Source organism: Notechis scutatus, chromosome 1 (genome assembly GCF_049901735.1).
Source record: "Notechis scutatus isolate UNSWTSFEM ecotype Mainland chromosome 1, rNotScu1.2, whole genome shotgun sequence".
NCBI classification, from domain to species: domain Eukaryota; kingdom Metazoa; phylum Chordata; class Lepidosauria; order Squamata; family Elapidae; genus Notechis; species Notechis scutatus.
Genome location: NC_142009.1, coordinates 333,573,933 through 333,590,020, shown reverse-complemented (window position 1 = coordinate 333,590,020; position 16,088 = coordinate 333,573,933). Strand labels below are relative to the sequence as shown.

Below are 16,088 nucleotides of genomic sequence, written 5' to 3'. Positions count from 1 at the left end.
AAAATAAACTACTGATGACACAGATAAAACCTCCAAGTGGCCTCAAGGACTGTAAAAGAATGCAAACGACCAGCAGTCTGCAAGGAGTATAAATCCTTCCATTCCCCCCACCATCCAGTCACAGCTGAAGAAGCTTCTTGGATGAGGAGTGAAACGTCTTCAAAGAAAAAAAACAACAGAAAGTCCAGTTGCCACTTGAAAAAAGCACCTTTGGGACCACCACGACCTGGATAACTAAGAATCTCCCTATAGACATTTAAACAAATAAAATAGAAAAAGCCTTTAGGAGATTCTGAAATCCTGGCACTCCAAAGTTCAGGTGGTCCTTGACTTATGACCACAACTGAGCTCAACATTTATGTTGGGAGGCGAGACGGTTGTTAAGTGAGCTTCGCCTCATTTTGCAGCCTTTCTGGCCACCGTTGTCAAGTGAATCTGGCGTCCCCAAAGACTCTGCTCGTCAGAAGGTCGCAAAAGGGGATCACATGACCCCAGGACACTGCGACCGTCCTAAATATGAACCAGTCACCAAGCATCCAAATGTAAATCAAGTGACCGTGGGGATGCTGCAACGGCCCTGTGAAAAACAGTCATAAGTCATTTTTTTTCAGTGCCGTTGTAAATTTGAGCGGTCGCTAAATGAAAAACCCCCACCGCAAGAAACGTGGAGGTTCAGTCCTTTGAATTCATTGTTTCTGCAACTGGGCAACGTTAAAGCATGTGGACTTCAACTCCCAGAATTCCCCAGCCAGGATAGGGAAACTCTGCTCTAACTCGCTTAGCTCTATAGTTTAAAGGGGTAGAAGGGTCGCAAAAAGAAACGGCCCGTTCTCGCTCGCGCGTCTTCCCGCCCGCGCCCTCCCTCCCTCCCGGGCGCGAGCACACACTCTTCGCGACTCCGCGAGTTTCGGCCTGCCGCGCGTGCGCAGGCTGTTCCTCTTCTCTTCAGTCATCTCTTCCCCCCTCCTTTCCTCCCGCGCAGGCGCAGTTTGAGCGCTCCCCCTCTCCCGAGGCCGTGCTTGTCTCTCGGTGCTAGGCCTTCCCGCCATTTTGTCTGAGGGGGAGAAAGAACCGGGTCGTGGAGGGGGCCCGCCGCGGCTAGGAAAACAAAAAACAAAACAAGGAAAGCCATATAGCTTTTTTGCTCCGACGCCGTGATTTTTTGCCCCGCGATTCGTTTCGGTCGCTTCATGTGAGGAAAAGCGGCGCCTGGAAGCTCTCGCGGATGGCGGAGGAGGCGCAAGGGCCGGCCGGGCCCGTTGGCGAAGACGAGGCGGCGGAGCTCGCGGCTCCTTCAGCGGGCGGCTCCGGGACGAGTCCCGCGACCTCGACCCCGAGGCGGCGCCTGAGCGACCTGCGGGTGATCGATCTCCGGGCCGAGCTGAAGCGCCGCAACCTGGACACCGGCGGCAACAAGAGCGTCCTCCTGGAGCGGCTGCAGAGCGTGAGCTTCCCGGCCGCCGCGCGGGGGAGGTCGGGGCCGAGGACTATAAGGCCTATCCCGGCAGCGCCATGAAGCGGGGGCTCACTGGAGGCAGCCTTCCGGGGATTACAGCTCCCATCAGCCAGCCTTGGGGATGATGGGAGTGAAAATGCTGTCTCTGTGGAAACCGCCTTCCAGGGATTACAACTCCCATCAGCCAGCCTCGGGGATGATGGGGTTTGAAATGCTGACTGGAGGGAGGAAAAATTTAAGGCAGCCTTCCACAGATTACAGGTCCCATCAACCAGCCTTGGGGATGATGGGAGTTCTGCCTCTGGGTAGCAGAATTTAAGGCAACCTTCCAAGGGATTACAACTCTTATCAGCCAGGCTTGGGGATGATGGGAGTTAAAATGCTGTCTCTGGAAGCAGCCTTCCAGGGATTACAGCTCCCATCAGCCAGCCTTGGGGATGATGGGGTTAAATGCTGTCTCTGGAAGCAGCCTTCCAGGGATTACAACTCCCATCAGCCAGCCTTGGAGATGATGGGAGTTGAAATGCTGTCTCTGTGAAAGCAGCCTTCCAGGGATTACAACTCCTATCAGACAGCCTCGGGGATGATGGGGTTTGAAATGCTGACTGGAGGGAGGAAAAATTTAAGGCAGCATTCCACAGATTACAGGTCCCATCAACCAGCCTTAGGGATGATGGGGGTTGAAGTTGCCTCTGCGCAGCAGAATTTAAGGCAGCCTTCCAGGGATTACAACTCCTATCAGCCGGGCTTGGGGATGATGGGAGTTAAAATGCTGTCTCTGGAAGCAGCCTTCCAGGGATTACAACTCCCATCAGCCAGCCTTGGGGATGATGGGGTTAAAATGCTGTCTCTGGAAGCAGCCTTCCAGGGATTACAACTCCCATCAGCCAGCCTTGGGGATGATGGGAGTTAAAATGCTGTCTCTGTGAAAGCAGCCTTCCAGGGATTACAACTCCCATCAGCCAGCCTCGTGGATGATGGGGTTTGAAATGCTGACTGGAGGGAGGAAAATTTAAGGCAGCATTCCACAGATTACAGGTCTAGCCTGAGTTGCCTCTGTGCAGCAGAATTTAAGGCAGCCTTCCAGGATTACAACTCTTATCAGCCAGGCTTGGGGATGATGGGAGTTAAATGCTGTCTCTGGAAGCAGCCTTCCAGGGATTACAACTCCCATCAGCCAGGCTCGGGGATGATGGGGTTTGAAATGCTGACTGGAGGGAGGAAAAATTTAAGGCAGCATTCCACAGATTACAGGTCCCATCAACCAGCCTTGGGGATGATGGGGGTTGAAGTTGCCTCTGTGCAGCAGAATTTAAGGCAGCTTTCCAGGGATTACAACTCCTATCAGCCAGGCTTGGGGATGATGGGGATTGAAATGCTGTCTCTGGAGGGCAGGATTTAAGGCAGCCTTCCATAGAATACAACTCCCATCAGACAGCCTGTGGGGGGGATAAGAATTGAAGTCCTGTCTTTGGAAAGAAGGATTTAAAGAAGCCTTCCAGACATGACAGATTACAATTCCCATGTACCAGCTGGGAGGATGGTGGGAACTGAAGCCTTGTCTCACTGGAGGGAAGGACTCTGGCAGCCTCACAATACTTGGCGGCCCTACACAGAGTGGACTATAGAAATACCAGTCATCCAGGTCATGGTTGTCCCAAACGTAACTTTGGTACAGTTCCCATTATTAGCCACTTTCCTGAGGTTGAGCTCATTCTACCTGGAGGGCAGGATCAAGGCAGCCTTGCCCCAACTTGCTGGTCTTCCAGAGATGAGAGATTACACCACCTGTCAGCCAGGTTTAAGGGACGCTGAGATTTGAATCCACAGCAGGACAGGGTTTGAGCTAGCCTTGTCTTCCAAAGAGGGGCTGCATCTCCACTCCTCGGCCTTTTCCGCTGAGAATGATGGTTAGCATCTAATCCAGGGGTGTCCAACCTTGGCAACTTTAAGACTTGTGGACTTCAACTCCCAGAATTCCTCAGCCAGCAAAGCTGAAGTCCACAAGTCTTAAAGTTGCCAAGGTTGGACACCCCTGATCTAATCCAAAATCAGTGGGTCTGGATGAGGCGTTGAAATCAAAAGAGGGAAGTGATTTGAAGGGAAGTCAAGATGGGTGGGGAGAGCTCAGTGGGAATGGACAAAAGGACACAAGGCCTTTTTGCTTCAGCACCCTTTATTCTGTTGGAAAGCCCTGTGCATCATAGCCTTCTCTTAATGTCTGTGGAGATTCTCAGTCATCCAGATCATGGCTGTCTCAAAGCTGCTTTTTTTTTTTTTTTTCAAGAGGCATCTGAACTTTTGGATTGTTTTCTTTGAAGACTTTTCATTTCTCATCCAAGAAGCTTCTTCAGCTCTGACTAGATGGTGGGGAACAGAAGGATTTATGCTCATTGCAGACAGCTGGTCATTTGTGTCCTTTGAGTGAGTTGTTGAGGCCGCCTGGAAGTTATCTTAGTCGCCTGAGTCCATTCCCCACCATCCAGTCAGGGTTGAAGAAGCTTCTTGGCTGAGATGCTAAAGGAAATGTCTCCAAAGAAAAAACTGGAAAGTCTAGTTGCCTCTTGAAAAAGACCGTTGGGACATAGCCTTCTCTTGTTCCTAGCAGTTAATGATGTATGGTAGGATTGGCAGTGCATATAGGAGACCAATTTTGTAATCATGATAAATCTCCCTAAGGAGAGATCAGCTGGATCAAGCAAAATGCTCTTGTTGTCTGGTATCCTGCTTTTTGCAGCCTCTGGGAAGACTACCAGTAGGATACAAATGTTTGGCGTTTTCTAGCTCCTAGTTTCAGCAACTGGCATTTGGAGGTGGTTATGCTCTCCATTGTGACAGCCTTAATTTCTGTGAATTTGGGCCTTTCTCAGCCTTTAGTTTTGCATCATTTAATTTTGGTGGGTGAAATTCATGGAGGAAAAGGCTGAGAGGAACAACTAAGAGTCTAGTAACCTAAGGCATAGGCTTCCTGAATTCTTAAAACTATATTATCATTCATATGAAGGTTTCAAAACCTACCATTCATTAGCTTCCAGAATCAGAAGCATTCTGTCATCAGTGAATACTAATTTCAGAGTACGATATTTCTAAATCCATAGGAAACACTGGCAACCAAGAACGGTGATTGAAATTAGCAACAGCAATAAGTAACAATAGCTAAAATAAAGAATGGATCCTAAAGGGAATGGAATGAATAAAAATGTATGCTCTATTTGATGTTTGTTTTGCTGTAGTTTAAATATATTCTGATCCTGTTGCTTTCAGTAGCTATTTATCTCTCCTTTTAATATATCCTTGTGGAACAGCAATTGTTAATATGAATGTGATTGCTGTTGTCTCATTGGGTGTTTGGTCAGATTCAGCAGAATAAGGTTATGAGATGAAGGAGGCAAATTATTGACAGTGAAGATATAAATGGAAAATGTGACTGTGGAACTGGAAAGGGAGAAGGAAAGCCAGAGCATTCTGCAGAGGAGAAGGGACTGCTAAGTGAGGGAAATAAGAAAGGTAGGACTAGAAATAATTTATGTGGGAAATGATGGCTGGAATTGAAGTTCAGAAAAGGAATAATAAGATTCTAGCAACAATAAGCAAGGGTGAGGGTTTGATGAACAATAACAAATGGGTAACAAAAATGGGGTAAGTTGAAACATAGAAGGGAGAAATTATTAGTCCAAGGGTACTCGGCCTGTGGTCTCCGGACTCCTGGGGAGCCATCACAGGGGGTACGCGAAAGCTTGATGAAATGTTATGATTTAAATCTTGAGTTAGGTCTTGGGGGTCCAAGGAATTTAAAGGGACTCCACAGTGAATAAAAGGTTGGGAACTACAATATTAGATTTTACAATAAAGTTATTTGCTTGTTTGGAAAGTATATACTGCTTTTCTAAAATGTCATGTAAAGCAGTTATGGCAATATGAGGGGAAAATTAAGGGAAGACAAAAAGGCAAATGGAAAGCATATATCTTAAGCAGAGGTGGGAGTATCACAATAAGAAAAGGTGACCTGGCAGAAATAATTGAGGTACCGTAGTTTAGGGGAAGAGAAGATTTAGATAATGTTAGTAGGGAGAAGAATGAAAAGTTAACACAGGAAAATGAAAAGAAAAGATTAAAGCAGACTATAAGAGAAGAGAAGCAAAATGGAGATAGGTTGGGATATCTATCCACTGTGAACAGAGGAAAATGTTTGGGGGTATTAAGCAGAGAAGGCTGCCTTTTGCGTGGGTGGGGGAACAATTCAGAAACCAGTTGCTCTTACTGTAAAATCTCACTGTTTCCTCCTGACAGGCCATTGAAGAAGAAGGGGGAAATCCTGATGAGGTTCCCATGGCCTCAGAAAACACTAGCAAGAAGACTCCCAAAAGATCTTTGAAAGGTGCAAAACTGTTTTTCATTAAAATGGAATTACATGTGTGCATATACTGTATATGTTCAGATTGCAAACCTGCAGGTCATTAAAAAAAACATGCAGCTTGATGCTAGATAAATAAGTAGAATCTGCACCACTACTTGGCTTTGTCGTACATTCTTGCCGCTAACAGAAATCATTTTTTTCTCTACTTGACATTTTAATTCATGGTTCTTGGACATATTTTATCTTCTGAGTAATTGGGGAATTGTGACGTCCTTTGATATTTTTAGAAGGTTGCTTTTTATGATTCTTCCATTTCTGGGTTAATGAGAGCTTGCAGATCACTTTCTTAGCAGCTCCATCTTGGGTCTAGTTATTTTAGCATTCATCACCAGAATTTGCTGTTAGCATAGCTAAACTGTAGCATTCCTTGTTTTTTTCCTTTAAAGTCAGTGATGATAATTGTGCAAGAATTCTGCATTAGGAAACAGTGGTCAACCAACTTCCATTTGCATTCTTTTCTTTAAAGTAATCATAGTAAAAAAAATTCATAATGCATGTTTTTTGCTTCAAAGTAGCGGTGTTCAGAATCTGTATTCTTAATGCATATTTTTTGCTTCAAAGTAACGGTGTTCAGAATCTGTATTTTGGAGCACAGTTTTTACTATTCAGTGTTCTGGACCTTAATATATTTTGCTAAACTATAGGCACTTATTTGCACTTGGGCTACATAATAAAATTAACATTATCTGGCAATAAAAGTTTCATTTGCATGGTACATTGGTGTGTGATATAAAAATCTCAGGCTTGGAGTATTTAAAAATTCTTGGTTTTTTTTTTTCTTTCTTAACAATGAAGTTGGCAACTATTTTACTCCTCTGTAAATAAAGGCGAGTTATCACTGGTTTAGACTTTAGTATTCTGATTTTGAGAATTACCGATTTTGTTGTTAAACTTTCTAGCAGTATATTAAAGCTTTATTCTTTTAGGGCGTAAATCAGAAGAAGAAGGGGGCGAGGACAATGGATTGGAAGAGAATTCCAGAGATGGACAGGTATGGGGGGGGCGGGGGAAGAAAAATGCATTGTTTCTTTTAAAAGTTTGTTTCAAGTCATTGTAAGAATGAGTTTCCCTTTTTCTTCTCATTCTGCCTCAACTATAGAAGGATGTTGAAGCAAGCTCAGACAACTTGCAGGATATCGACATGATGGACATCAGCGTGTTGGATGAAGCTGAAATAGATAACAGCAGTGCCGTGGACTGTGGCGATGACTACCGCTCTGAAAGCATTCTGGATCCTGATAAAGACAACATTGATATGGAAATGAAAGAACTTCCAGAGCAGCTGATGGAAAGTGAGGTAGATCATATTTAATTATTTATATATCATGCCAGATATGTGTTTGCAAAGATTAAGGCTGACTACTCAAAACCAGTATAAAGCTCTGCCAATTAGCTTGGGGCTCCAATGGAGAAGCATCACAGTGGAGGTGGTGGATCTATTTAACAACTGACCCCACCTTCCCCCCCCCCAATCCTGACCCCCCCTTCCCCATCTTTAATTGGAACATAGCATTTGGCTTGTATTAACATATCTGTCTATATATAGATAGATGTTTATCTTGTATGATTGTAAGACACCCAGAGTCCCCTTGTGGTAAGATGGTTGGCCAATAAGTTTTATAACTAACTAGAGGTAGTCTTTGACTTACAACCATATAGTTGAGTCCAAAATTTCTGTTGTTCAGTAAGACGTTTGTTGAGTAAGTTTTTGCTCCATTTTACGACCATTGTTGAGTGAATCACCACAGCTGACACGTTAGCGACCCGGTTGTTAAGTGAATCTGGCTTTCCCTTTGACTTTGCTTGTTAAAAGGTTGCAAAAGGCGATCACATGATCCCATCATAAATATGTGTCAGTTGCCAAGCATCCAAATTTGGATCACATGATTATGGGGATTCTGCAGGAGTTCTAAGTGTGAAAAAATAGTCATAAGTAATTTTTTTTTCTAATGCTGCCGTTTTAATTTTGAATGGTCATTAAATGAACTGTTGTAAGTCAAGGACCTGTAACTAGCTGACTGACTGACTGACTGACTGACTGACTGATGAATGAATGAATGAATGAATGAATGAATGAATGAATGAAATTCAGTCCCCTGTATTTTAACATGGGCATAGTTTTTCTGCAGGGTATAATAAATGCAAAGATCAGCTGCATACCCCCACTTTTTCTCCTCAGTCCTATGCTATTTCTGATGCCTTCCCTTCAGCAGTTGGAATGTTCACAGGACTCCTCTGACGTTACATAGGCTGAGTGTCACTGGGAAATGACACTTTGTACTAGATAAATGTGTCAGTGAAATTTGTTACTTCTTCAGCGAGTTGCTGTTTGATGGATTTTGCCTCTAAAAAAGATGATCGGCTTTTGAAAGGCACATACACCTTTGTTATTTATCCTGTCAGGAGAATGGTGACGAACTTGATGACCAGCTAGAGGCTGCTTCCCCTGACTTGGCTGAAGTGAAGGTAACCTGCTGGATCTCCTCTTGGGAAATGTGCTGTAACCATTCAACCAACTCTTTTTTTTTAATGGGCCAAGTTAACTTGCCTTCTAGCCTTGTCTCCCAAGCCAAGCCCAAATTCTTTAGCCCTTTCTCTCCGAGAAGAAAGAGCAGTTGTGTTGGCTGTCTCTAATCAATGGGACACAGTAATCCCTCAAAGTTGGCAGTTATGGCGTGGTTTTGCTTTCCTTGCCCACTTTTTTTTTAGGAGTAGTGCTGCTGTATTTCTATTTTTATAGAGTCAAATCAGTGCTGTAATTCTATTTTTACAGGGTCAAATCAAGACAGGTACACCAATGTGTTCCAGTTCAGATTTCAACCCATTTTTATCCAGCCCAACCCTACTGGTTGTGGGAATAAATTTTAATACCATGAAACTGGAATGCTGGGGGCTGAGGAGACTGTTAATCCCTTCATAAAATCCTTCCCAATTCCATAACTACTTTGTTGGGCGAGATAGCTAAAAGAGCTTTCTTATGGCAGACATTTGCAGCATTTCACTTTCAGTAGGCTATTTTTATGATTTTTTTTTTCTGACTTCTTATATTTTTGGATTGAGTTTTGACTCAGTCTGAGTTTTGGACTTCAGCTTTTTTTCTATACTACTCTTTTTTCACACACACAAAAAGATGAGGTATAAATATCAAAAGAAAGACTGTCCCGCAGGTTCTGTGTTACTGTTTGCATGGGCAGAAATGGATTTAAAAGCCCTTTGCTTTTCTAGAAGCTTGATAGCCGGTAGCTGAGAAACTTCGTGTTTGGAAAAGAAATGCCTGTAATCAAGTGATGTTCTGGGAATTAAACAAGGAGCTGGTTTCAGCCCTTGAGATTTAGATTCCTTACATATATTACAGTATTGACTTACTGTAACCTAACTATTCCTTTTAAAAACAGCAGCAGGAACTTAGCCTATTTTTAAGAGTTCGAAATGGTTTAGGACAGTGTTTGTGATGACCCGAGGCGTGGCACAAAGGCAACACAGCCAGAGAATGAGTAGAGGTCCCTTTATTAGCTCCAACTTTGCCCCCGATGACCCAGTTACCTTCCGGTCTGAAGAAAAGAAAAACTCTCCCTCGAACTTGCACCAGCCTTTGGCTGCAAATATTCCAGTTCAAACATTGTAAACTGAAAAATTTAAACTATAAATCCAACAAGGCAAAATAAGGTAATAAATCCAACCAAGCAAGATACGGAGTTCCGGAAATGAAGTAACAAGGCAGTAAATCAAACCAGTTGGGAGGATGCCAGGAACTCATAACAGCAGCCAACACAAGATAAACTCAACGTTTGTTCCTGACAAATGCCCCTCCCATCTGCCTCTCCTTTAAACTCTATCCCCAGGTGTGCCTTGTGAAGGGAATCAGGGCCCTCTCCTCCCTTGTAAGCCATGCAACCCACGTTGCTCTCTTCTCCATTCCTCCCTGCGTGCCCTAGGATGAAGAGAGGGTGGGCCTTGGTCTTCCTCTGAATCCCGTCTCCATTGTTCTACCTCTCCCCTGCTCTGCCCTTCCCCAGTTTCCTCCACAGCCAACGGAGCCACTCCCCCACTCCCTGACGGCTATTCGTCTTCCTCCTCTGATTCAGACGCCAAGGGGGCATGACAGTGTTTCTCAACCTTGGCAACTTTAAGATTGGTGGACTTCTACTTGCAGAAACGCTGGCTGTGGAATTCTGGGAGTTGAAGTCTACCCATCTTCAAGTTGCCACAGTTGAGAAACACTGGTTTAGGGTTTTGTAAATATTCATAGTTGAGTGCAAGGTGAAATATCATATGGATGCATTTGGTTTTTTTTTAAAGTAATCTAGGATTTGAAAGAAGCCATTAGATCATGGATCCAACCTTGTATTCATTAACAGAACTCTAATTTAAACATCCCCAACAAATGGCTGGCCAGCCTCTGAGTAGGCTTGAACACATCAAAGAAATAATTTCGAATCAGTGATTCCACTTTTGTTTTTGTTACATATTTTTTCCCTTGATGGGGTTGGACTAGAAGACCTGCAAGATCCCTTCCATCTCTGTTATTCTGTTACATTGTTCCCAACTTATTCTGAATGTTAGTCTTCTCGACAAGACATCTGTAATTCTGGACCACAGATTCTTTTGGGTGATCTGTTTCCCCCTTCATTAGACTCATATAAGTGTACCTTGCAACTACATGACTCTGGCCTTTTTTGTTTTTCAGCTCCTGTTGGCTTGTTCTGTTGTCTTTCTGTCTCCCTCCTCCCTCGCAATTGTGCTTTTAACATCTCTGAAAATTTTCAAGTACACGTGGATTAAAAAAATACCTATAAAATCCTGTTATTACATCTTTGGAACATTTAACAACTATTTTAAAATCAAGAGTACTTAAAAGTACTTACCAATTTCACAAAATAACCTTGTTCAGTATGGAATATGCCATAAAAGAGTCAGGCGTGAGGAGCAGATTACAATAATTTAATCTCAGGCTTTTTTCTAGGTAGACCTTGAAATCACAATATGAACATAGAAGCAATTATTTTCACCATTTAATATTTTTCCATTCCTGTTTTTGCTACAGGATTTGGAAGAGCATCATTCAGAACCAGGTATTTTTCTGTTAATTTCTTCTATTTTTTTAAAAAAAAGTGCAGCGGAGGTAAGGGGACAGTTCTTGGACTTTCTAGTTGTCTTAATTAATTAATTGCATACCAGAAAACCCACGTAAGTTCTCTAGTGTGTAAATATCTGGAATGCAATCGTGATTCCAACTCTGTGAATTCATGCCTGCCACTTATGAAGTGCTTTTTTATTTTAGACCTGGAAAAAATTTTTTTTAATCCTCTCTAGCTTCAAAGATACACTAGAAGAAAGTTAATGTCAAATATGAAGGCAAATCCTATAGAGCAGATTGTAGTATGTGATATGTGTGATCAGTAGAGCAGAAAAGCTAGTTTAAAAGTTGCCATAGGGAAACGTTGTGAGTTACAAGCTAAACAGAAGAAGCAAGAAGAGAGGTTCTACGTGGAAATTCCATAAAAAAAAAAAATTCTATTTACTTTCTTGGAGTTACATGTTCATGCATCATCAGAAGACCTTCCAGTTTTCCTGTTGGACCACCATGCTTTAAAACCAAAATGAAAGAAAGAAATTCAGAGTTTGAAATGGAAATGTGTGTTCTTGATGCATTCTGTTTAAGCCTCTTGGAATTCTGGAAGAAAGAACCTCTTGAAGAACTCTCAAGAATTGAGCCAGAAGGTTTTTCTGTTAAACTGATAAGATCAGGGTTGTTGGGGTTTTTTTTCCCTTCGTAGCGTATGATTTTTCTAAAATTATGTCTTAGCTTTAGGCATTTGAATGTGGTATACCGAAAGCGTTTTTCCAGTTTCTGTGTAGCTATAACCATACTGTTAGACTGGCAGCCATGCCCGTTCCGCATATGTCTTTGCTATGTTTCCCCAGTGATTAAACCTTGTGCCATTCTATTCCTGTTAAATCTATAGAAAATGAGAAAATGCTCGACATTTTGGGTGACACTTGTAAATCTGAATTCCTTAAAGAAGAAGCATCCGAAGCTGAGCAGGAGCAGGAAGCAAATGAACCGATCCTGGGCAAAAAGGAAGAAGAGGAAGACACGCTGGCTGCCAGCACCCAGTCGGACGAAGACCTTGTAGATAAAGACAGCCAATCAGGCCCGGCTGAGGCCAAGAACCAAGAGGAGGACGATGCAAAGCTCTTAGTGGTAGCGAAAGGGGAGCCGAGCGAGCAGACAGTTGAGGAAGACAAGCCGGACTTGGACTCTTTAGTGGTAGAAAGCAGGAGTGGAGGTGGAGGAGGTGGTGTTGAGAGTAGCAAAGAAGTCCAAACTCTGGAAGCCTGTAGTGAGGAAACCGCGGAATCGGACACAGGTCCCCAAGTGGTTAGTCCAGAGGCCGTGAAGATGGAAGTGAAGGCTAATGTTGAGGAGGAGCCCTCTGCCACTAGAGAGTCCTCTGCCCAAGAGGGTGGTGATCAGAACACGAGGTTTGTTTCTCTCCGTTTTAGCAACAAAAGGAAAATGCCAATCCCTGATCTGCTGTGCCAGTATAGCATCCATCCAAAGAGCCAGAGTAAGGTACCAGCCAGTACAATACCCAGATTTATAATCCTGTGAGCCTTGATATAACTTAACAGGTAAGCCGCTATCTAGAAATCTGTATGGATGGAGAGGCTAACGCTTTCCACAACAGAGGAAGACTAGATAGATGCAATAATCGAGAGCTTTGCCTCTTTTCTCAGTGGCATGGTTTGGTTTCATTTGGTTTTTCATGTCCAAGATCAAGACTGGATACATCTGATCCACAGCGTAGAATGCCAGGACAATTCTAGAAATCTGTCAGATGGCCTACATAGGAAAGGAGGAATAGTTACAGACATACACCCGCATGCATACACAACATTAGAGTGCAAGAAAATCTTTTTTTTAAAAGTGTTAAGAAAACTAACTGTACATTCAGAACATCATAAGGACAATGTGGTACAATTTTGGGTTGTATTACAGAACAGGTAGTTCTCGACTTACAACAATTCTTTTAGTGACTGTTCAAAGTTACAACGGCACCGGAAAAAGTGACTTATGACCATTTTTCACACAACAGTTGCCGCATCACGTGATCAAAATTCAGACACTTGGCAACTGACTCATTTGTGACAGTTGCAGCATGCTGCGTGACCCCCCTTTGCAACGTTCCGGCAAGCAAAATCAATGGGGAAGCCAGATTCACTTAATAACCGTATCCGTAACTTAACAATTGTAGTGATTCACTTAACAACTGTGGCAAGAAACTCATAAAATGGGGCAAAACGCACTTAAGAAATGTCTCACTTAGCAACATCAATTTTGGGCTCAGTTGTGGTTGTAAGTCGAGAACTACCTGTACTTAAAACAGGTACATTGCGCTAAATATGACTACTACAGAAATGAAAGGACTGCAGCTATGTACTTTCAGTACTTCAAGGCAGTAATAAAGCCAAAAATAACTGGGTTCCTAACAGTAAGTGAAACATATTATACCCCCCCCCCCATCCTTCTTGAAGGGAGGGGATTAAAAAAATTATTGTTGCATCTGTTTAATTTCTCCTCCGATTCCTCAGAATGTCAACCTTCCCCTCTTTCAGTTCTGTAAGTAATGGGTTAATTAATCCCTGCTAGCGCTTAACAGTTTTATTAATCCATGGGTACTACAGGCTGGTACCTTACATTTCTCCATTCTAGACAAAATGCTGCCTTTTTTCTTTTTTATATATACTTATATACAGTATATGTAGATAGATACCTGGTCTGTAAGAAGTAAGGTTAGGGTGTTTCTTCATTTGGCCTGCAAGCCCACTAAAATTCCTTGCTACCTAAAAAAAAAAAATTCTTTTAGATTTTGTTTTTTCCCTTGTGTATTAAACATTGTTTTGCAATTTTTTATTTATTTTAATCTTCATAAAAGTTGTTTCCAAGATTAACTATTGAGTACTATAAGACTGCTTTTTTAATTCACTGGTTCATTGATGATTAAATCGGGTAGGTATTTGTATTCTAATGAATACCTTATTATATATAATAGCCTTTCTTCTCTCATTTCCTGACTGAGTTTTCCTTTCTTTCTTTTTGTTCTTAGTTCTGAGGAATCCAAAGACCCCAAACAATCTTCAAAAGAGGAAAAAGGTATTTGCGTTTCTTTGTGTAAAAACTTATATCTTGTCCACCTCACACGTACTGGGGAGAGGACATTTAAATGTTGGATGGACTTACACATGATCTCAGCTGATGCTTCATGACTAGTTGAGATGAAATCCTACAGGACTTTTGTCAGTTAAAAAATAGCCATAGCATTTAGACTTATATACCACTTCACGGTACTTTACAGCCCTCTCTAAGCGATTTACAGATTCCGCATATTGCTCCCAACAATCTGGGTCCTCATTCTACCCACCTTGGAAGGATGGGTTAGCCTTGAGCCAGTGAAACCCAAACTGCTGGCAGCTGGTGATCAGCAGAAGTAACCTGCAGTACTGCATTCTAACCACTGCACCACCGCGACTCTAAAATAATGAATAGGCATTATTTATCAGTTAGCATGATGGCACTTTGTGATGCTGGATATTGTCCTGCACTTGGCAAAGAGATGAATGCTGGCGTTCCAAAGGCAGCAATTTCAAATATCTTTTGCAAATATATCCTTCATTGGCGTTCATTAGCGGATACTGGCTGCAGTTGAAGCTTAAAATGCTGGGCCTCAAGAGTGACTTGATTTTCAGGCATTTATTAGCAATAGCACTTACTTATATACTGCTCCATAGTGCTTCACAGCCCTCTCTAAGCGGTTTTATACAGTCAGAATGTTTCCTCCAACAATCTGGCTCCTCATTTGACCAACCTGGGAAGGATGGAAGGCCGAGTCAATCTTGAGCCGGTCAGGATTGAACTTCTGGCAGTGGGAATGCAGAGTTAGCCTGCAAGATTGCATTCTACCCACTGCACCACTATGGTTCTCATATATTGAATATGTTATATATGTGATGTATTAATGCCACTTCATAATGCCTTGCTAAGGCCACACTTGGAATACTGAATCCAGTTTTGGTTGCCACGATGTAAAAAAAGATGTTGAGACTCTAAAAAGAGTACAGAGAAGAATAACAAAGATGATTAGGGGACTGGAGCATAAAACATATGAAGAACGGTTACAGGAACTGGGTATGTCTAGTCTGATGAAAAGGATTAGGGGTGACATGATAACAGTCTTCCAATATCTCAGGGGCTACCACAAAGAAGGGGGAGTCAAGCTATTCTCCAAAGCCCCTGAAGGCAGTTCAAGAAGCAAAGGATGGAAACTAATCAAGGAGAGAAGCAACCTAGACCTAAGGAGAAATTTCCTGACAGTGAGAACAATTAATCTGTGGAACAACTTGTCTCCAGAAGTTGTGAATTCTCCAACACTGGAAGTTTTTAAGAAGAGGTTGGGCCACCATTTGTCCCATCCCTGAGGGAGATACTCCTGATGGGACCCAGAAGACAGGCCTTCTCTGTGGTGGCTCCCTCCCTCTGGAACATCATCCCCCCCAGAGATTAGACTAGCCCCCACTCTGATTCTCTTCCGGAAGGCGTTGAAGACCTGGTTCTACCAGCGGGCCTGGGGAATCCAGAACGGGATGGAGCCCATTAAATGGTTCATGTAATCTGCTGTTGCTGGGGTGGGGTGGGGGGTGATTTTACGAGTTTTCTTGTTTTTAAATTGTGGTTTTATATGTTGTAAGCTGCCTTGAGTCACCATGGTGAATAGGCGGACAATACAAATCTAATAAATAAATAAAATAGTATAGGGTTTCCTGCCTAAGCAGGAGGTTGGATTAGAAAACCTTCAAGGTCTCTTCCAACTCATTCTAGTAGAATAGAATAGAATAGAATAGAATAGAATAGAATAGAATAGAATAGAATAGAATAGTTTATTGGCCAAGTGTGCTCGGACACACAAGGAATTTTTTTCTTGGTGCAAATGCTCTCAGGGTACATAAAAGAAAAGATACACTCGTCAAGAGTCAAGAATCATCAGGCACAACACTTAATAATAGTCATAGGGTACAATCAGCAATCAAATCATACTAGGAAGCAGTCCATATAAATCGTAAGGATAAAAGCGACCAAGTTACAGTCATACAGTCACAAGTGGGAGGGGATGGGTGATAAGGAGCGATGAGAAGATTAACATTGATAGTAGTGCA

General features: G+C 42.7%; 1 protein-coding gene across 3 annotated transcripts in view; it reads left to right on the top strand.

Annotated features, from left to right (window-relative positions):
• Nucleotides 1–1,009: 1,009 nt before the first annotated feature.
• LOC113427682 (scaffold attachment factor B1) overlaps nt 1,010–16,088 on the top strand; it is a 36,785-nt gene continuing 21,706 nt past the window's right edge. For all 3 annotated transcript variants that reach the window (XM_026690197.2, XM_026690198.2, XM_087952775.1), the window contains exons 1-8: nt 1,010–1,444; nt 5,747–5,834; nt 6,800–6,864; nt 6,973–7,170; nt 8,277–8,339; nt 10,918–10,945; nt 11,840–12,359; nt 13,985–14,031. In XM_026690197.2, the coding sequence (XP_026545982.2) occupies nt 1,226–1,444; nt 5,747–5,834; nt 6,800–6,864; nt 6,973–7,170; nt 8,277–8,339; nt 10,918–10,945; nt 11,840–12,359; nt 13,985–14,031 (1,228 nt within the window). In that variant the 5' untranslated portion in view covers nt 1,010–1,225. The remainder of the gene's footprint in view (nt 1,445–5,746; nt 5,835–6,799; nt 6,865–6,972; nt 7,171–8,276; nt 8,340–10,917; nt 10,946–11,839; nt 12,360–13,984; nt 14,032–16,088) is intronic.